Below are 22,685 nucleotides of genomic sequence, written 5' to 3' on the forward strand. Positions count from 1 at the left end.
GGGAGGAGAGGAGAGGGGAGGGGAGGGGTGGGGAGGAGAGGAGAGGGGAGGGGTGGGGAGGAGAGAGGAGGAGAGGGGAGGAGAGAGGAGGAGATGGGTGGGGAGGAGAGGGGAGGGGTGGGGAGTAGAGGAAAGGAGACTGGAGAGGAGGAGAGGAGAGAGGAGGAGAGGGGAGGAGAGAGGAGGAGAGGAGAGGGGATGGGTGGGGAGGAGAGAGGAGGAGAGAGGAGGGGATGGGTGGGGAGGGGAGGGGAGGGGTGGGGAGTAGAGGAAGGGAGACTGGAGAGGAGAGGGGAGGAGAGAGGAGAGGAGGAGAGGGGAGGGGGTGGGTGGGGAGGAGAGGGGAGGGGAGGGGAGGGGTGGGGAGTATAGGAAAGGAGACTGGAGAGGAGGAGAGGAGAGAGGAGGAGAGAGGAGGAGAGGAGAGGGGATGGGTGGGGAGGAGAATCGGTGGAACCCCACTTTAACTCTATTCCGGCCTGAGCCCTGTGTTTATAAACAAAGCCATGTGATCACTATGTCAGCAATAACACATTGAATACATAGCATGGACTGTGCACTTTATTTTGATAGATCATTATAGCTAGATACAGGGGAAAAAACCTTCATGATCCTAAAGCTAACCGGATATTCTAAAGATCAATTATGTATGTTTTTATCCATTAATATCTATCTATATCTATCTATCTATCTATTTTTATAGATACATACGGGAGAAAAAATCCTTCATGATCCCAAAGGTAACCGGACATTCTATAGATCATCAATTATCTATGTTTCTATCCATTCATTTATCTGTACCTATCTATCTGCCTTGATAGATACCATCAATCTATCTATCTATCTATCTATCTATCTATCTATCTATCTATCTATCTATCTATCTATCTATCTATCTATCTATCCGTATCTATCCATATCTATCTATCTATCTATCTATCTATCTATCTATCTATATATTTATCTATCTATTTATCTGTATCTATCTTTCTATCCATCCATTCATCCATCCATCTATCTATCCACAGTATCTATCTTTATACATAGATATGGGGGGGGGGGAATCCTTCATGATCCCAAAAGTAACTGGACATTCTATAGATCTGTATCTTTCTATCTATCTGTATCTATCTATCTATCTATCTATCTATCTATCTATCTATCTATCTATCTATCTATCTATCTATCTATCTATATATCTGTCTGTCTAGCTGTATCTATCTATCAATCTATCTATCTATCTAGATAGATACCAGCAAGAAAATCCTGCATGGTCCGAAAGGCAACCGGGTACACTATAGATCAACTATCTATCTATATATTTATCTATCTATCATCTATCTATCTATCTATCTATCTATCTATCTATCTATCTATCTATCTATCTATCTATCTATCTATCTATCTATCTATCTTTCTGTACCAATCTATCTATTTATCTATCTATCTATCTATCTATCTATCTATCTATCTATCTATCTATCTATCTATCTATCTATCTATCTATACCAATCTATCAATCTGTATCAAGCTATCTATATCTATATCTATCTATCTAACCATCTATCTTTAAATATGTATCAATCCACCAGCCAATATCTTATCTATCTATCTAGATACTGTGGGAAAAAATCCTGCACAATCCCAAAGGCAAACTGCATACTCTATAGATCAACTATCTATCTATGTATCTATGTATCTATGTATCTATCTATCTATCTATCTATCTATCTATCTATCTATCTATCTATCTATCTATCTATCTATCTATCTATCTATGTATCTATCTGTCTATGTAGTGATGATTGTTCTGGAGTTTTCCTGTAAGCCACGTGTCTTCTTGCCCGGAGTCTGCTCTGTGTTTGGTTTATAGTTAGTGTTGCTCACGAATATTCGTATTGGGAATATTCGGCTCGAATATGGCATATTCGAGTATTCGCGATATATTTCGAATTTCGCGGTGAATATTCGCAATTCCGAATATTCACATTTTTTCAATTTTATTTTTAAAACAGATCACATCCTATCGACGTCTAAAAGCATTGCTGGTATGATTAGAGACCCTGGGCCGAGTAGCTAAGCTGAGGCGATCCTTTTATGTTGCCGAATATAAAAAAAAAAAATTGCGAATTTTCGCTAATGCGAATGCGAAAATGATTGCGAATTTTCGATAACTGTGGTAGGAGAACTCTGATTGTCTCTGATGCAAAAGGGGGGGGGCTTTGTGTATGTTTCTGTTATGAATATTTGTATGTTTGATATTATTTTTTTTTGTAAGAAGGAAAAAATTGCGCATACCTTAAAAAAGGGGAGAATACAGCAGCAACTCAAAAATGTTATACAACATAAATTAATACAAGACAGAAAATGGAGTCGCTCTACAAGAATAAAAAATATGTCTAGTGACAAGACATGTGGGCAAATTATAAAATAAGCAAGCGCAAATAACTTGTGAAATACACAGTGAAACAAATATATAAAGAAATATAGTCCCAATAATAGAAAAATAATCTTTCATAAAAATGTCTTTGATAAGTGAAGTGAAAAAAAGTCCAAAGCATGCAGCATGAACGTGTTCAATCTTCAAGGTGTTTGATTGACAAACGGCTGTGACAGATGGATAGAGTAAAGAATCACCACCAATGCAAAACACTTTTTATTTTCTATTGTAAAATATCAAGAATATTCTGAGCCAATCAGAGTGCTCCTTCCGCATTTGCCGAATATTCGCAATTATTTTGTATTGTAAAATATCAAGAATATTCTGAGCCAATCAGAGTGCTCCTTCCGCATTTGCCGAATATTCGCAATTATTTTGTATTGTAAAATATCACGAATATTCTGAGCCAATCAGAGTGCTCCTACAGCATTTGTCGAAATTGCGCAGTAAATATCGCATTCGCATTTTGCGAAATTTCGAAAAAATATGAAGAATATTCTGAGCCAATCAGAGTGCTCCTACCGCAGTTATCGAAATTTCGCAATTATTTTCGCATTCGCAATAGCGAAAATTCGCAATCATTTCATTTCGATAAAATATCACGAATATTCGAATTTAGCGAATATATCTTGAATATTCGACTATATATTCGAGATATATCGCAAAATCGAATATGGCGTATTCTGCTCAACACTATTTATAATGAGGAATTCTCCGGTAATATTCCTGAAAGTCGCAGTCGTGTAACGTTATATTGTGCAGTTCATGTAGAATTATCCGTCGGGGAAGGAATTCTGTGTTGCGAATTATTTTTAATGTAAAAATGCTGTAGAATGTGCTGACAGAGCCATGGGATAGACTGAGATGACTGCCGGGCTGGCAGGTGTGCGGCGGGGAGGAAATTAGTGTGCGATTTCTATATGACTCACTGTCACAGATCCCGGGGTATAAATCATTAAACGTGATTCATGGAAATACACAACAATTATTTGTAAGAATAAACAGAGAAGAGAGAGAGAGAGACACAGACATCAGCACAAGGGACATACAGACATACAGACTGGGAGGGGGGGGGGGAGGACTTAACACCTCTGGCTCCAGAGGACTTCTGAGGGACTCAAGACACAGCTGGAGATGTACTAGACAGAGCGGTACCTCGTTAGATGGTCTGTGGGTGCTGCTTCCCAGAACCGAACTGTTCTCGATGGTCCCTTGGTCCGCGTCCTTTAACCCTTTCCAGTCCAGTGCCGCCCCATCGCTGCCTGCAGAGAGAGCAAAGGGTTCAGTATTAAAGTAAAACTACAATACCATCGCTTGCTGACCTTATTAAATGTGTCATATTTAAAGACCCACTAAACCTTCAGTTTACATCAGATAAATACGTCTTAATAAGTCTTACAGCCTGAATACAAATGTCCAGGCCTGGATTTCCCACAAGGCCACTGAGGCCAGGCCTTGGGGCGGCAGGGCCCCAAGGGGCGGCAGTGGCATGGAGTCCCCCCACGTACAGTAACATACAGTTAAGGGCGGTAAATTATGGGGGAATCCGCTCGCTCGTTAACAAGTGATTGTGGCGATTTCGCCGAAATCACTTGTAAAATGTGTGCTCCCGTCCGTCCTCCCCTCTCCCCCCACCCCACATATCTCTCTTTGCTGGCTCTGTCTTCGGGACTGTCTGTCTCCTGTCCCTGCTGCTGATGTACACAGAAAGAGGGGAGAGCTGTGCTCTTCCCATCTCAGCTGTGACAGGAGTTCTAGCACAGTGCTAGGACTCCTGTTTTGGAGGTGACAGGGTCAATAAAGAGAACATGTCAAGTGAAAAAAAATTATAAAAAATAAATGAATAATAAGAAATAATAATTAAATTAATAAAATAAAAATGTAAAGAATAAGAAAAAATAATAAGGAAAATAATAAGAAAATTATACAAAAATTAATAAAAGAAAGCGACAAGCTACAAAAAAAAAGTGATAAAAAAGTAAAAAATAAATAAAAAATATTTGAACTAACCGTGCCGCCCATTCTCCATTGATTTGGGGGGGGGGGGGGGTCGGTTGGCGGGGAGGGGGTGCATTGCGGAACCTGGCCTTGGGGCGGCAGGGAGAGCAAATCCGGCCCTGCAAATGTCTGTCCACTGCCAGCACGCTGCTGAGAAGGACAATTGCTGTCTGTGGGAAAGCAGTGGTCTCTCTACATAGGTCCAACATGCCCCCTGATTAGCCATAGCTGGAGCTCTCCAAGCAGCAAAAAGCATACATTTTGCTGATTGCAGATTCAGCTAAGGGGTGTCTCAGACCTCTGCAGAGAGTATCTTTGAACTGTTCGCTGTCAGTGATGTCATGGATGCTCCATTATAAAGATGTCTTAGTAGAGCGCTCCACCCAAAACAAGAGGGAGATGACTTTACATTCAGAGTTCAGAGGCAGCTCCTCCAAAATTTGGATCCTCAGGGGACTCCGGAGTAATCTAAAGTAAGATGGGTGAGAGCGCCAACAATATAACGTGAGTCCAATCCATCTTTGTATTGCACACAACGCGTTTCATGAGCTTCTCACCCCCTTCATCATGGTTTGCCGCATGGCCTCAGACTGCCACCATGGTACCATTCACCCTAAGGGCCCTTTCACACTGGTGCGTTTTTGCCACGTTTTCGTGGTAAAAATAGCGCTATTAAAACGCTCCCCATGCCCCTCTCCATTGAAATGAATTTAAAACGCGGTAAAACGCGGAAAAATCGCTGTGTTTTACCGAGATTTTAACGCTCCGTTTTCACCGTGTTTTTACAGCGGTTTTTAATTCATTTCAACGGATGGAGCATGGGGAGCGTTTTATGAGCGTTTTAATAGCGCTATTTTTACCGCGAAAATGTGGTAAAAACGCGGCAAAAACGCACCAGTGTGAAGGGGCCCTTAAAGTGGAGTTCCACCCATTTTTTTATGTTTGTCTGTGCTGCATGCCCTAATCTCATAGTGTTCAGAATGGACAATTTTTATTTATTTTGTTGCTTGTAAATACCTTTATTTTGTAGTCCTTCATTACTTCCTCCTCCTTATTAGCCTAGGCTATTAAGTCACAAGGCTATTCGCAAGGGTTTCTGGGATAGGCATCATGTATCCCAGTAGTCCTTGCAAATAAACCTGACTGAAACCTATTACATCGCTTGTGCAGCACTGAGCATGTGCGAGATCTGCAAGGCTGAAATCCAGGAAGTCATACAGTCTGGCTTCATGATGCCCACACTTAAGATGGCCACGGTCTATTTCTAGATTATAAACTAACTAAATGCTCTAACAACCTAATAAAACGGACCTTAGTTTACAGACTAACTTTACTAGACTACATTAAGCTTGTGTATTACAGGGGTATTTATATTTAAAAAGTGAAATTGTGGGTGGAACTCCCCTTTAAGCCAGCCAACATGGATCAAAGCTCAGCCAGTTCAGCAGGGACTGGCCAAATTGTGACCCATGAATCAGCAGGCTGGTTGTACAGAAGTTGATTTTTTTTTAGCATTGTATATTATGGGGTTATGTGGGAGGGGGCATCAGGAGCCAATTAAAATTTGGAGCATGCACATGTGCTGACTTTTCACTCCTTCGCCACAGGGTGTGGGCAGGGCTGTGACACCACTGTATTCTTTAAAGCCTTGTTAATACATGTGGCTGAGCATGTTTTTACCGCCCCACCCCTTTAACCACTTAAGACCCGGACCAAAATGCAGCTAAAGTACCCGGACAGGTTTTGCGATTCGGCACTGCGTCGCTTTAACAGACAATTGCACGGTCGTGCAACGTGGCTCCCAAACAAAATTGGCGTCCTTTTTTCCCCACAAATAGAGCTTTCTTTTGGTGGTATTTGATCACCTCTGCGGTTTTTATTTTTTGCGCTATAAACAAAAATAGAGCGACAATTTTGAAAAAAATGCAATAGTTTTTACTTTTTGCTATAATAAATATCCCCCAAAAATATATAAATAAATAAAAAATGTCCTCAGTTTAGGCCGATACGTATTCTTCTACCTATTTTTGGTAAAACATTTATAGCGTTTACAAAATAGGGGATAGTTTTATTGCATTTTTATTAATTTTTTTTTTTACTACTAATGCCATAGATCAGCGATTTTTTTCGTGACTGCGACATTATGGCGGACACTTCGGACAATTTTGACACATTTTTGGGACCATTGTCATTTTCACAGCAAAAAATGCATTTAAAATGCATTGTTTACTGTGAAAATGACAGTTGCAGTTTGGGAGTTAACCACAAGGGGGCGCTGTAGGAGTTATGTGTGACCTGAAGTGTGTTTACAACTGTAGGGGGGTGTGGCTGTAGTTGTGACATCATCGATTGTGTCTCCCTATAAAAGGGATCACACGATCGATGACGCCACCACAGTAAAGAACGGGGAAGCCGTGTTTACACACAGCTGTCCCCGTTTTTCAGCTCCGGGGACCGATCGCGGGACTCCAGCGGCGATCGGGTCCGCGGGTCCCACGGTCCTGGAGCGTCGGACTGGGTCGCGGGCGCACGCCCGCAACCCACGGCTGGGTACTAGCACAGGACGTACCTGTACGTACATGTGCCCAGCTATGCCATTCTGCCAACGTAAATGTGCAGGAGGCGGTCCTTAAGTGGTTAAGCTACAAAGGCAGCGGAAGGGTTAGTATGTATATGTACTACATACTGCAAGCCACGGGGGCGATGCTTTGCACTGCGGTGCAGAAAAAACTATCTCTGCTGTCGCATGCAGCAGGCAGCACCCCCCCCCCCCAACCGCCTGCAATGCATGCGGATACAACTCACTACTTCGGTGAGAATGCCATACAACGCCTCCTCACGGCCTGTCAAGGGCTCTCTGAAGAGTGATCTGAGCACGGATCGCTAGTGTACATTACCAAAAGCCGACTAATAACCTCTTAGTACACGCTTTAGTCTACAGTTCCGACCCCTGATGAAGGGGAACCCTTTAAAGTCCTGAAACGTGTTGTATTTGTACTGTTGAAATGTGTACTGGATTGATCAAACTTGGAGGAATCATTAGGTATAATTTATCTGGTGAGGCTGCTGGGGCCCCCTGGAGCTAGAGGCGGGGTTGCGATTGTGACCCCTGCAACCCCTTATGCTACGCCCATGCCCTAAGGGCTCTTTCACACAGGTAGCCAAATGGCAATAGAAACAGTTAAGCCACAGTTGTATTGCCCTACTAACTGCCCAATTGAATTCTACTATCGCAGCGGGACAGGGCTGTACACATGCTTTGCTTCTCAGCCATGCTAATTTTACCTTGACTTGCAGCAGTCAATGGGAGTGCGCTGCACAAGCCAGATACTGCATGCAGGCAGTGGCGTCACTAGGGTTGGTGTCACCCGGTGCGGTAAAACATGGTGTCACCCCCCCCCCCCTCTGTCTAGGCTGCCCAGCACCAAGCAGGCAAGCGCATGGGGCGCACCCCAAACCAGCCCCTGTAAATGATAGAATAGGGCAGTATAGTGGCAGGTTAGGGTAGTATAGAGCGGTATACTGGCAGGCTGGTGTAGTGGGGTGGTATAGGACAGGTTAAGGTGGTATAGGGCATGTTTGGGTGATATAGGGTAGTTTGGAGTGGTATAGGGCAAGTTATGGTTGCATAGGGCAGGTTGGGGTGGTATAGGGCAAGTTAGGGTGGTACAGGGCAGGTTGGGGTGGTACAGGGCAGGTTGGGGTGGTATAGTGCAAGTTAGGGTGGCATAGGGCAAGTTGGGATGGCATGGGAAAGGTTGGGGTGGTACAGGGCAAGTTAGGGTGGCATTGGGCAGGTTGGGGTGGTATAGGGCAAGTTATGGTGGCATAGGGCAGATTGGGGTGGTACAGGGCAAGTTAGGGTGGCACAGGGAAAGTTGGGGTGGCATGGGAAAGTTTGGGGTGGTACAGAGCAGGCTGGGGTGGTACAGGGCAGGCTGTGGTGGCACAGGGCAGGCTGGGTGGTACAGGGCAGGCTGGGGTAGTACAGGGCAGGCTGGGGTGGTACAGAGCAGGCTGGGGTGGTACAGGGCAGGCTGGGCATGTCAGCTAAAAAAAAACCAAAAAAACGGGATGGTGTCACCCCTCTAGCCGGTGTCACCCGGTGCGGACCGCACCCCCCGCACCCTCCTAGCAACACCTCTGCATGCAGGAGGTGACAGGATGGTCTTCCGAAAGTCTGGCAGCCGCTCATCTGAAATGCAATCCACTGCAGATCGCTTTTCAGAGTGAGGTAGACAATGCTGACAATGTGAATAAGTCCAAACTGGTCAGACAGAATTACAAATCCTTTGGCAGATTAGACAGCCCACATCCCCGGATTCAACCCGTCAATGGATATGCTCAGCATTTGTATGTATTTATTTGTATTCCTATAACCAGTGGCTCTGCCTCACTCTACACGCCTTCCCTATCATCCATCATGGATTATTGATATTTGTGTTATCGGGCTCCTGCGTAGAGACCAGCCTGAGAACATATCCAATTAAATGTCCTATAGATCCTCTCAGGGTCACACCTATAAATCACAGTCCACAGCAACATTTGGCCGGCGATGCTCCTCTCTCCTCCCTAAATCAATGCACTGCGTGATGGAACACGGCTCCTTTCCTTCCAGCCACTGCCAGTAAGTACGACGCTAATGATACGCTTCAATACTACCCACAACACTAAAATGTGACCTATATTTCATATATTATACTTAGGGGTCCGTTAAAAAAAAATATCTATATATACCGTATTTATCGGCGTATACCGCGCACTTTTTTGCCCTGAAAATCGATTTGTTCAAACCACTGCGCCCACATATACCGAGCGCAGTACACTTGGGTATAGTCGGGCAGGCTCGGCTCCTCTTGCGGTCACGTCCTGTACGTCCTTTACGCGAGAGGAGCCGAGCCCGTCCGACTATACCCGAGTGTACTCCGCTTGGTATATGTCAACGCAGTGGTTCGAACACAGCGCGGGAAGCGGGGATCGAGCGGGGATGGCCGCAGAAGGACGCCGGACCGGACGAGGCCGCCGATGGACGACGGGCAGGACGCGATGGACGACGAGCAAGACACCGACGAGGGGCATCCAAACTATAAGTATTTTTTTTTTGCAGGAATCTTCCTTCAAGTTCGGGGGTGCGCGCTATACGCCGGGGCGCGTTATACCACGATAAATACGGTATATATCTGGACGAATCTCACAAGCATTCAACCAGATGTCATGAGATCTGAATACATTTTGCTTAATATGGTCATTTCTAGGGCTGTGAAAATTAACTATTAATTCCTCGATTAATCGTAAATTCTTTTGATCGGCTCTCATCTCTCTGCCGGCTTTTGGATCTTCGGGGAGTTCCGTCGGAGATCCGGTGACGTCACGGACACCGGCGGGGCTTGTCGTGTCCATCTGAAGGACTCCTTTGCTGCGCCTTCATATCTGCATGCCGGCGGGACCTTACTATCTGCCACACGCAAGGGCTGTTACACTTCTATCACTTCCCTCTATCAACCTGGGATTCTACAACCATCCACTGGGAGTTGAGATAGTTATCTACATGCCGACGGACTGATGTTGACCCCTCCTTATCTGGATTCAGCAGTGGTATCGTTGTACACATTTTTATACCAGTATCATACTTAGCTACATGTTTTTATTACTGCTTTTGCTACCGTTAGGTATTACTCGCACCATTTTTACAGTTTATGGAGCTACATCGATTTTATCTCCAGTGCAATATTTATTTTGTTACCTAGTTGAAGACTATAAACGCTTTAATGCTATTCCCACCGAGCGCTGCCTTTGTGTGTTTTTTGTATCCCGCTATCCATTTTTCCAGTGGTTGGTAGCTGCACTGGGTATCAGCCTGCAAGGGGATCAGCTAAAAGTAGTTGGATCTGTATGTGCGTTATAATTAATCAGAACTAGTCGATGAAAAAAAATTGATTAATCGAACACGAAAATTTTAATCAGTAACAGCCCTAGTAATTTCCTATGATCATTAGCTCCATCTAGGGACCATTATGTGGTATCTCCCTGATTAAAGTATTTCAGGAAAAATACCACATTATAGCCACTAGATGGAGCTGACAATCAACGGAAATCAAGGTATTAAAGTGGAAAAAATCATGCACACTTTTCAGGCTCATGCACACAGGACATTTTTGCAGCTGTTTTTTAGGGGTGTCTGGCGAGGTGAAGCTGTTATGGCTACAAAGGGTGGGCCAACTCAATATTGAATCCTACAGACTAAGACAATAACCTCCCTGGCGATATGATTATGTCACATTTTTGATGCTCAAAGCGGCACAATGTTTTGCATGTAAATTTGGTGTTTTATACTGTAGGTCTGTAATTCTTAGGAATTAAGGGCCAGATTCACGTAGACTAGTGGCGGCGTAACGTATCGTAGATATCGCAAGTGCCTGATTCACAAAGCACTTGCAATGAAAACCTACGCTGGCGGCCTCCGGCGTAAGCCCACGTAATTTAAATGGGCGCGTGCCATTTAAATAAGGCGCGCTCCCGCGCCGGACCTACTGCGCATGCTCCGTTTCTAAATTCCCGCCATGCTTTGCGCGAAGTGACATCATTTTTTCGAACGGCGACGTGCGTAGCGTACTTCCGTATTCCCGGTCGTCTTACGCAAACGACGTGAATTTTTCAATTTCGACGCGGGAATGACAGCCATACTATATACAGCACATACGTGTGCAGTGTAAAGTTAGTGCACCCAAAACGACGACTAAATTTGCGACGGGAAACTAGACTAGCAGCGACGTAGCGAACGCGAAAAACCGCTGTGGATCGCCGTAACACCTAATTTGCATACCCGACACTGGTTTACGACGCAAACTCCCCCCAGCGGCGGCCGCGGTACTGCATCCTAAGATCCGACAGTGTAAAACAATTACACCTGTCGGATCTTAGGGATATCTATGCGTAACTGATTCTATGAATCAGTCGCATAGATACTCTGAGGGATACGACGGAGTATCTGAGATACTCCGGCGTGTCTCCGCTGTGAATCTGGCCCTAAATCTGTCTAAATCTGTACTTAAATCTGTCCAAACAAGAGTCTAGTAGACATCCCGGGTATGATAAAGTTTGAAACACAAAATCATAAATTATAATATAATAAATAACTATAAATAATTATAACAAATAATAATAAATGTCATTATAATAAAAATTAATCAATAATGTAATCAAATCAAAAACACTGAAATTTGCTCAGTTGCAGAATTGTCGCTGTCATTACTTTTATTGTTTGATGACGAATTTCCCCACAAAATCGCTATCGCTCAATTCTGCAAGTGATTATAATTTATTATCGCTGTTTTCTAGCTGCTCTAAAACCACTTTTGACATAAAGGGACACTTTTGGTTGCTATGGACAATCTCCAGTTTCCAGGCAGAATTTATTTTATTTATAATATAAAAGTGCATGCAGGACACTGGACAGACCACTAGGGACAAAAAGGATGTGAAATGATTTTATACAGTAATGTAATCTGTAAGATTATAGTGTACTGTATGTGTACTGTGTTTTAATTGTTTGAATTTAGCGCGGGGTTCTGTCCCCATGTATCGCAATGCTCGCAGACAACGGTGCTCGGCACTCGCCACAGTGAATCAAGCGGGGGAGACATCGCACACACAGCTGGGAGCAGGAGCGGACTGACCATTGAGGCACTCGGGCACTGCCCGAGGGCCCCATGCCACTAGGGGGCGCCATCAGGGTTGCCAGGCTCAGTAAAACCAGGGACAGTATGTAAAAATCTGTGTTTTTTTTTTTTACATCTGTCCCTGATATATCCGAAACCGACATGCTTTTGATGTGAATATCCCAAGATTTTAGCTGCCCTGCCTCTGCACTGCCTCCTGGCATGGTGGCCATCTGTAAGCCGGGGGGCCCCATAATCTTCTATTGCCCGGGGGCCCCATGAGTTGTCAGTCCGCCCCTGGCGGGGAGACATCGCAGGATCCAGGGACAAGGTAAGTAAGCTGTACATGGATCCTGCATTATAAACCCAAGTGTGGCTCAGGGTTACCGATTTTGGTAGTGAAAACCCCCCCCCCCCCCAGGATCGGGATTACCGCTAAGGAGGTAAAGTTCATGTGTGTAAAAGCAGGTGTGAGAAATACTTCTGACAATATAGGCCCAGATTCAGGGGTCGCAACTATGCGACTGAATTATAGAATCAGTTACGCATAGATTTCCCTAAGATCCGACCGGCGTAAGTGTCTTACACCGTCTTATCTTAGGCTGCATATTTACGCTGGCCGCTAGGTGGCGCTTCCGTATATTTACGCAAGGAATATGCAAATTATGTAGATACGCCGATTCACAAACGTACATCCGCCCGGTGCATTTTTTTACGTCAGGCTTTTTCCGGCGTAAAGTTACCCCTGCTATATGAGGGGTATCCTATGTTAAGTATGGCGTCGAATTTTGAAAATGTTACGTTGTTTGCGTTAGTCGTTCGCGAATAGGGCTGTACGTAAGTTACGTTCACATCTAAAGCATTGACGATTCGCGGCGGAATTTCGAGCATGCGCACTGGGATTCTTTCACGAACGGCGCATGCGCCGTTCGTAAAATACGTCAAATACGTGGGGTCACAGTGAATTTGAATAAAACACGCCCACATCATCCACATTTGAATTAGGCGGGCTTACGCCGGACCACATACGTTACGCCGACGTAACTTAGGGCGCAAGTTCTTTCGGAATACGAAACTTGCGCCCTTATTTACGGCGGCGTAACGTATCTGAGATACGTTACGCCCACGGATAGATACTCCATTGTATCTGAATCCGGGCCATAGTGTTTTTTTATATATATATATATATATATATATATATATATATATATATATATATATATATATATACAATGTAATCACAAAGGTACTCTTGTAGTATTTCTTTGTTATATATAATCTTACAAATCCCTATTTTTCTACCTTCTCTTTTTCTTATAATCTACTATTCTATCAGATCTTCCTTTTCTATCCCCCTTTATATTATCTCTCTCTTCATTTTTTTTACTCCTTCAGATCCTACTAAAGTGTAAAATGAACCAAGAGAGGGAAATACAAGCAGGACAAAATAAGGAAGATCTGATAGAATAGCAGATTATATGATAAAGAGAAAGTAGAAAAAAAGAGGAATAAGAATCAAGTGCAATGAATACGTTGTAAGATGACTGATATACATGATATAACAAAGAATATATGATAGAATAAGGGGTGTAGTTATAAAAAAATAAAAAAAGAAAAGGGCAGAGATATTCACCCTGCAAGTACATTAGTTCCATGGAGGCAAAATCAAGTTTTACCGACGTCTTTTTGACCCCAGATCTCACATTAAAGAGGTCCTGTCATGCTTTTTTTTTCTATTAAAAGGGATGTTTACATTCCTTGTAATAGGAATAAAAGTGACACATTTTTATTTTTTTTAAGAAAAGTGTAAAAATTTAAAATAAAAGGTAAAATAAATAAGAATGCAGAATCGAACGCATACTCGAGCAGCGCCCACATATGAAAACGGTGTTCAAACCACACATGTGAGGTATCGCCGCGATCGGTAGAGCAAGAGAAATAATTCTAGCCCTAGACCTTCTCTGTAACTCAAAACATGCAACCTGTAGAAATTTTTTAAACCTCTATTAGGCAAACTATTAACCCAAAAATATGTGTGCCAGTGAACAAATGAATGTATATCCTTTCAAAAAAGTAAGACCCCCCACCAATAAAAAGTATAAATATATAATATCTCAGTTATGTATCAGTATTAATTATGTCTTAGTTACATATCAAAGCTAAATGTTGATTGGCTATTGATAAGTTATATATCAATATCAAGTATAGATGTACAATATCAATATCAAGTACAGTTATAGATGAATATAAATTATATACCAATAGCAGTTATAGATTAATGTCAAATACTGTATATCAGTTATATATCAATGCTAACTATTTATTAACTATTTATAAGATATAGATCAGTATCAAGTATATATCAATTATATATTAATACCAGCTATATATTAATATCAGTTACTGTATACTGTATATCAGTTATATCAATATCAATTATACACAAATATCAATTATAACTAAGTTATATATCAATACCAATTATACATCAATATCTATTATATCTTAGTCATATTTCAATATCAATTATATATCGGTTGCACAGTATATATCAATACCAACTATGGGCTAGATTCAGGTAGACTTACAACGGGCGTATCAGTAGATACGCTGTCGTAAGTCTGAATCTGCGCCGTCGTATCTTTAAGCGTATGCTCAAATTGAGATACGCTTAAAAATGTGGCTAAGATACGACCGGCGTAAGTCTCCTACGCTGTCGTATCTTAGTTGCATAGTTACGCTGGCCGCTAGGGGCGTGTACGTCGATTTACGGCGAGAATAATGTAAATGACGTAAATACGCCTATTTACGAACGTACGCTCGCCCGTCGCATGTAAGATACGCCGTTTACGTAAGGCGTTTTCAGGCGTAAAGATAAACCACCAAAAAGATGGCGCAGCCAATGTTAAGTATGGACGTCGGACAGCCATCAAATTTTTCACTTTTACGTCGTTTGTGTAACTCGTCCGTGAATGGGGCTGGGCGTAAGTTACGTTCACGCCGAAAGTATTGACTATTTGCGACTTTCACGGACGGCGCATGCGCCATTCATTAGAAGCGTCAAATACGTGGGGTCACTAGTATTTTGCATACAACACGCCCCCTACCAGCCTATTTTGAATTAGGCGGGCTTACGCCGGCCCATATACGCTACGCCGCCGTAACTTCGGGTGCAAAATCTTTCTGAATACGGGCCTGTCAAAGTTACGGCGGCGTAGCGTATATGCAATACGCCCGCCTAAAGATAGGCAAATCTCTCTGAATCTAGCTATATATATATTGATTACATACCAATTTCAACTATATAGCAGCTACCGTATTTATCGGCGTATACCGCGCACTATTTTGCCCTGAAAATCAGGGCAAAATCGTGGGTGCGCGATATACGCCGATACCCGCTTTCCCGCCATGAGTTTGAATACTGCGCCCGCATATAGCGAGCGCAGTACACTCGTGAATCTTCGGCCAGTCTCGGCGCCTCTCGTACTGACGTCCTGACGTCCTGAGCGTACAGGACGTCAGTGCGAGAGGCGCCCGAGCCTGCCCGAAGATTCACGAGTGTACTGCGCTCGCTATATGCGGGCGCAGTATTCAAAGTCGTGGCGGGAAACGAGCGAGAGGACGCCGCCGAAGATGGACGCCGGACCCGCCGAAGAAGGACGCCGGACCCGCCGAAGATGGACACCGGACCCGCCGAAGATGGACACCGGACCCGCCGAAGATGGACACCCGACCCGCCGAAGACAGACGCCGGACCCGCCGAAGAGGACACCCGAAGCCGCAGAAGGACGCCGGACCCGACGAGGCCGCAGATGGACGCCGCGCAAGACATCAAAACTGTAAGTACAAAAAAACTAAAAATCTTTTTTTTCCCACAGGATTGGGGGCCAAATTGGGGGTGCGCGGTATACGCCAGAGCGCGTTATACCGCGATAAATACGGTATATATCAATACCAACTATATATTAGTTACAGGTTCGATATCAGTTATATTTCAATATAAATTATAATCTTAAAAAGCTGGCAAAAAGATTTTGAAGACGAAAACATCAGAGAAAAGATCGTAAAAGTATATCTCAAGACTTGTCATCTTATAATAAATAAAACTTGGAGTGAAACACAATTCAAACTTATACACAAAGCTTTCGTTCCATTCCTGTTTAATAAACAAGACCCTCCAACTGCTACTTGCTCGTGGTGCAAGTCCTTCCGTCATTCTCTCTTACATCGTTTCTAGGAATGCCCAGAGATATCAACATTCTGGGAAGAATCCTCAATTATATCTTTGGCTTCACTTCAACGCAGATAGCTAAACATCCGATGTTATGTCTTTTTGGTCACAATGACATTCCGGAATACGCTAATCCCAGTCACAACCCAAAATATCGACCTGGACATGGCTATGTCCGATGACAGCACATAAAGCCATCCTAAAATCATGGACGGTCCCTACTCCACCATCACTCTCCATGAAAAATCTGAAAATGCTTCTATATGTTGAAAAATTGGACATATCAAACCACTCTTTCAACTCAACTAACCGCTTTTTTTAAAAAAAAAAAGATGGCAAACATTCATGGAAAGTTCTCTGACTAATACAGAAATAACACAAATGATGACAACGTGGTGTAATAAGGCCTTTCTCTCTAATTCACTGGTCAGGTTGGAACTGAGATAAATGATCTACAACATGCCCTTAGCCCTCTGCAAATCCCTTTGGCAATGATCCTAATGCTCTACATTGCCTCTGGACTAAAATGACACTTTCTTACACATAGGTACAACAATTTCAGTCATTACTTTTCCTTCCCTTTTTATTTTTATATTTTATGGTTGTTTATTCTTTATTTTTATATTTTTGTTTTTATTGTATTCATATTTAATTGTATTGTATTATACTTTATCATACTCTAAAATACTCAGGTAGAATGGGTTTTTGACAAGGAATCAAGAATTGTTAAGATGTTAACCTCCCTGGCGGTATGATTATGTCAGATTTTAGGTGCTGAAAGCGGTACCATTATTTTGCATGGAAATTTGGCGTTTTATATTGTAGGCCTGTAATTCTCAGGCCTCGTACACACGACCGAGTTTCTCGGCAAAAACCAGCAAGAAACTTGCTGGAAGATATTTTTTTGCCGAGGAAACCGGTCGTGTGTACATTTTCGTCGAGGAAACTGTAGAGAAACTCGACGAGCCAAAAAGAGAGCAAGTTCTCTATTTCCTTGACGGGAATGGAGAAACTTGGCTTGACGAGTTTCGCGACGGCTTCACAGGGAACTCGACGAGCAAAATGATGTGTTTCGCCCGTCGAGTTCCTCGGTCGTGTGTACGAGGCCTTAGGAATAACTCACTTAAATCTGTCCAAACAAGAGTCTAGTAGGCATCCCGGGTATGATAAAGTTTGAAACACAAAATCATAAATTATAATATAATAAATAACTATAAATAATTATAACAAATAATAATATAATAATAACTAAAATGATTCAATAATGTAATCAAATCAAAAACACTGAAATTTGCTCAGTTGCAGAATTGTCGTTGTCATTACTTTCAGTGTTTGATGACGAATTTCCCCACAAATCGCTATCGCACAATTCTGCAAGTGATTCTAGTTTATTATCGCTGTTTTCTAGCTGGTCTAAAACCACTTTTGACATAAACAGACACTTTTTGGTTGCTATGGACAATCTCCAGTTTCCAGGCAGAAAGAACAGTTTTTATTATATAAAAGTGCATGTAGGGCACTGGGCAGACCACTAGGGACAAAGGGGGTGTGTATTTTTTACATACAGTATGAGCAGGGGCGGACTGACCATTGGGACCATCGGGCACTGCCCGAAGGCCCCATGCCACTAGGGGGCCCCATCAGGGTTGCCAGGCTCAATAAAGCCAGGGACAGTATGTAAAAATCTGTGTTTTTTTTACATCTGTCCCTTATATGTCCGAAACCGACATGCTTTTGATGTGAAAATCCTGAGGTTTTAGCTGCCCTGCCTCCTGGCGTGGTGGCCATCTGTATGCCCAGGGGCCCCATAATCTTCAATTGCCCGGGAGCCCCATGAGTTGTCAGTCCGCCCCTGAGTATGAGTATACTGTATGTGTACTGTCTTTTAACTTTTTTTAATTTGGTGCCGATCTCCGCCCCCGTGCGTCCTAACGTCGCAGGGAACGGAGCTCGGTGGCACTCGGTACTGGGAATCGAGCGAGGACACAGCTCACTCACACAGCGGGGAGACATCGCAGGATCCAGGGACAAGGTAAGTAATCTTGAGTCTGGCTCAGGGTTACCGCTAATGGTACTGAAATTCCACCCCGAGCCAGACTCGGGAATACCGCTAGGCAGGTTAACCCCCCTGGCGGTATTCCCGAGTCTGACTCAGGGTTATATTTCTGTGCTGCGATCGGTAACCCCAAGTGAGACTCGGGCTCGCCTCGCTGAATCCACAGGCATGGTTTACTTACCTTGTCCCTGGATCCAGCGATGCCACCGCGCTGTGTGAGCGAGCGGTGTCTCCTTGCTCGATTCACACAGTGCCTCTGTGTGCCGCCGATCTCCGTTCCCTGCGACGTTACGACGCACGGGAGCGGAGAACGGCACCAAATTAAAAAAAGTAAACAAACACCTTACATACAGTATACTGTAATCTTATAGATTACAGTACTGTATGTAAAAAATACACACCCCCCCCTTGTCCCTAGTGGTCTGCCCAGTGTCCTACATGTTCTTTTATATAATAAAAAACGGTTCTTTCTGCCTGCAAACTGTAGATTGTCCATAGCAACCAAAAGTGTCCCTTTATGTCAAAAATGGTTTCAGAGCAGCTAGAAAACAGCGATAATAAATTATAATCACTTGCAGAATTGTGCGATTGCGATTTGTGGGGAAATTCGTCATAAAAAAAATAAAAATAATGACAGCGACAATTCTGCAACTGAGCAAATTTCAGTGATTTTGAGTTGATTACATTATTGAATAATTTTTATTATAATTATATTATTATTTGTTAGAATTATTTATAATTATTTATTATATTATAATTTATCATTTTGTTTTTTTTTTAAATTCATACCCGGGATGCCTACTAGACTCTTGTTTGGTCAGATTTAAATGAGTTATTCCTAAGAATTGCAGGCCTACAGTATAAAACGCCAAATTTCCTTGCAAAATAATTGTACCGCTTTTGGTACGTAATTCCAGACAGAATCATACCGCCAGGGAGGTTAAGATTGAAACATGTAGCAAATTTAGAATTTGGATGAAAGATTTAGCACTGGGAAACACTTTTTGAAAGATAAAAAGTGCATTTTATATACATATATATATAGATCAGACCAACATGAGGGGCAAATGAGCAGGAAAGAGGGACATTATTCCAAATCATGGACAGTCCCTTGAAATCAGGGACAGTTGGGAGCTATGCTAATATTCAATCTTTCCCATGAAGCCAATGGGCTGCGCTGACCGCCCTCAGCCACTAAGCGTCGCTGTTCTCCCACAGCCACGGCTACACAGCATAACAATCCATGCACTTTCTTTTTTCCAGGGAATATCATGGCAGTAAAGATAAACTATGATCCATTTCTCATTTATAGCCTTGCTGACAGCGGCGGAGGGATCAATGACTCACACAGTCGTGCCTAAAGCATCCACGGGGGTCGCTGCCCCCCCTCCCCCTCTCAGGAGGGAGAGGATAGCCCGTTGCGACTCCGACGTGTTACTGCCAACACATTATCGCTGCCAAACACAACACGCTGCGGTGTAATTGTCACCGGATGTCACGCACACGTGCGACAGCCCGGGCAGCGGCGACACTCCGCCAATCTGCAAATAAACTGTCAACGGCGTTCTGTCCGCAATCCAAATTGACGTTTAATAATAGAAAAAAAAAGATAAATAGGCTTTTTTTTTTTGCCAGCACGGTGGAATTAACATTTTTGCCAACTGGCACGCAACGTTGAGCGGTAAAGGGAGAGGACAGCTGGGGGAGGTCAGTGACCCCTTTTCAGGGCATGACAATAGTTCATAGCAGGGGGCAGCGCAGCGCGCCTCGGAATAGCAATGCAGAGAGCTGCGGAGAGCGGACCGTCACCAATCAGGGTCGTATCGTTGTGTAGTGTGTGTGGGTTGTCACATACGGAGGCACGATTTAAACGTGTCACCTTGCAGCTGTGCCTCGTCTATCACAAACGCCAGCTGTGTGTGACGCTCTGTCAGTCGGCAGCGCGTAATTGTGGCTGCGTCCCCGCACATCCATTGTGTCTGAGTCCGGAGAGCAGAGTATTGATTGAGCTGTGATGTTATCACCTTGCAGTTTGTAGGCTGTGTCATACGTCAGTGTTTTCATCCTGCAGTGTGTACTTTACATCGGTATGCAGAGCCAGCTCTCAGCGGCAAATGTGCCCACCGCCGCAAGAAGCGTCAAAGCGCTGCAATCGCTACCCCATCCCCCACCACCAACCACCAACCACACACGCAAAGACCCATCCAATACAAAATAGTACATTTTATTATGCAGCAGAATTCATCACAACTTGTTATTGATTCAATAAAGTCTCCCTCTGCGCATTCTCATAACGCGTGCGTCTGAGCGTGCTAGGATGAATGTAGCATTCAATACGACATTATAGATCAGGGGTCTCCAGGCTGTGGCCCGGGGGCCGAATGCGGCCCTTTGATTGCCTTTGTATGGACCTTGAGGCACTATTCCTCCCACTGACACCAACAATAGAACACTATTCCTCCCACTGACACCAATGATGGGGAACTATTCCTCCCACTGACACCAACAATAGAACACTATTCCTCCCACTGACACCAATGATGGGGAACTATTCCTCCCACTGACACCAATGATGGGGCATTATTCCTTCCACTGACACCAACAATAGAACACTATCCCTCCCACTAACACCAACAATAGAACACTATTCCTCCCACTGACACCAACAACGGGATACCATTCCTTTTACTGACACCAACGATGGGGTACCATTCCTCCCACTGACACCAACGATGCAGCAGTATTCCTTTCACTGACACCAACAATAGAACATTATTCTTCCCACTGACACCAATGATGGAGAACTATTTCTTCCACTGACACCAACAATGGGGTACTACTCCTTTTATGGACACCAATGATGGGGTACTGTTCCTCCCACTGACACCAATGATGGGACACTATTCCTTCCACTGACACCAACGATGGGACACTATTTCTTCCACTGACACCAATAATGTGGCACTATTCCTCCCACTGACACCAACGATGGGACGCTATTCCTTCCCAACGATGGGACACTATTCCTCCCACTGACAACGATGGGACACTCTTCCTCCCACTGACAACGATGGGACACTATTCCTCCCCAGCGACGGGACACTATTCCTCCCACTGACAACGATGGGACACTATTCCTCCCACTGACAATGATGGGACACTATTCCTCCCCAACGATGGGACACTATTCCTCCCACTGACAACGATGGGACACTATTCCTCCCACTGACAATGATGGGACACTATTCCTCCCCAACGATGGGACTCTATTCCTCCCCAATGATGGGAGACTATTCCTCCCACTGAAACCAACTATGGGACACTATTCCTCCCTAACAATGGGGCACTATTCCTCCCCAGCAACGGGACGCTATTCCTCCCACTGAAACCAACTATGGGACACTATTCCTCCCCAACAATGGGGCACTATTCCTCCCCAGCGACGGGACACTATTCCTCCCACTGACAACGATGGGACACTATTCCTCCCCAAGGATGGGACACTATTCCTCCCCAACGATGGGACACTATTTCTCCCACTGAAACCAACTATGGGACACTATTCCTCCCCAACAATGGGGCACTATTCCTCCCACTGACACCAAAAATGGGGTACTATTCCTCCCACTGACACCAACGATGGGCCATTAATAATTCTCCTAATACCAAAGATGGGGACGATATTTACTCTCACTGTCCCTTTGTTTAGAAGGTTTGAAGACCCCTTCTATAGCTGGAACCTGTTCACATCTATCAGTGTATTTTCCAAATGAGCTCAAGTGTGTTTTTTGAGGCCCATAGAAGTCAATGATGATGCATGAAAGCAGTTGGATGTGCATTTTCATGCATTGGCATTCACTTCTAGGGGCCTCATGGCGCATGAACGGGCACATAAAAATGGGCGTGTCGTTTCTTTTTTTTTTAACACAGTGCAATGGCCTCACTGGGCAGCGCGTTTCTATGAGACATTAGTTGCTTTGAGCTCCAATGTGTGTGTTAAAATGCTCAGGGGTGAACGGGACATAAATCTTTTCTTACTGGTCATCATTTAGCCCCGGTTCTCACCATTGCGATTTGTTGTGTGATTTGGCAGTTCATAATCACATGACAAGTCCCAGCCCATTTCCTGCGCTATAAACAAAAAAAGAGCGACAATTTTGAAAAAAAAAAAAAACTATATTTTATACTTTCTGCATAAACAAAGAAAATAATGTGCGCAGTGTTGTGATCTAAAATCAGTGATTCATGACTAATAAAGAGCTGCACTCGCTGTACTGCACATCTCAATACACATTTTTTGAT

The 22,685-nt window shown here is 43.7% G+C and overlaps 1 protein-coding gene across 4 annotated transcripts in view; it reads right to left on the reverse strand.

The window, feature by feature from the left end:
• FAM131B (family with sequence similarity 131 member B) overlaps positions 1 to 22,685 on the reverse strand; it is a 111,718-nt gene that overhangs the window by 76,157 nt on the left and 12,876 nt on the right. For 3 of the 4 annotated variants that reach the window (XR_005750796.1, XM_040361674.1, XM_040361672.1), the window contains exon 2: positions 3,596 to 3,702. Coding sequence is in view for 2 of the 4 variants with exons in the window: in XM_040361674.1 (XP_040217608.1) it covers positions 3,596 to 3,702 (107 nt within the window). In the remaining 2 variants the exon portion in view is untranslated. Of the gene's footprint in view, positions 1 to 3,595; positions 3,703 to 22,685 lie in introns of those variants that run through there. The other variant, XM_040361676.1, reaches the window with a different exon arrangement.

The sequence above is a fragment of the Rana temporaria genome, chromosome 8 (genome assembly GCF_905171775.1).
Source record: "Rana temporaria chromosome 8, aRanTem1.1, whole genome shotgun sequence".
Lineage (NCBI taxonomy): Eukaryota > Metazoa > Chordata > Amphibia > Anura > Ranidae > Rana > Rana temporaria.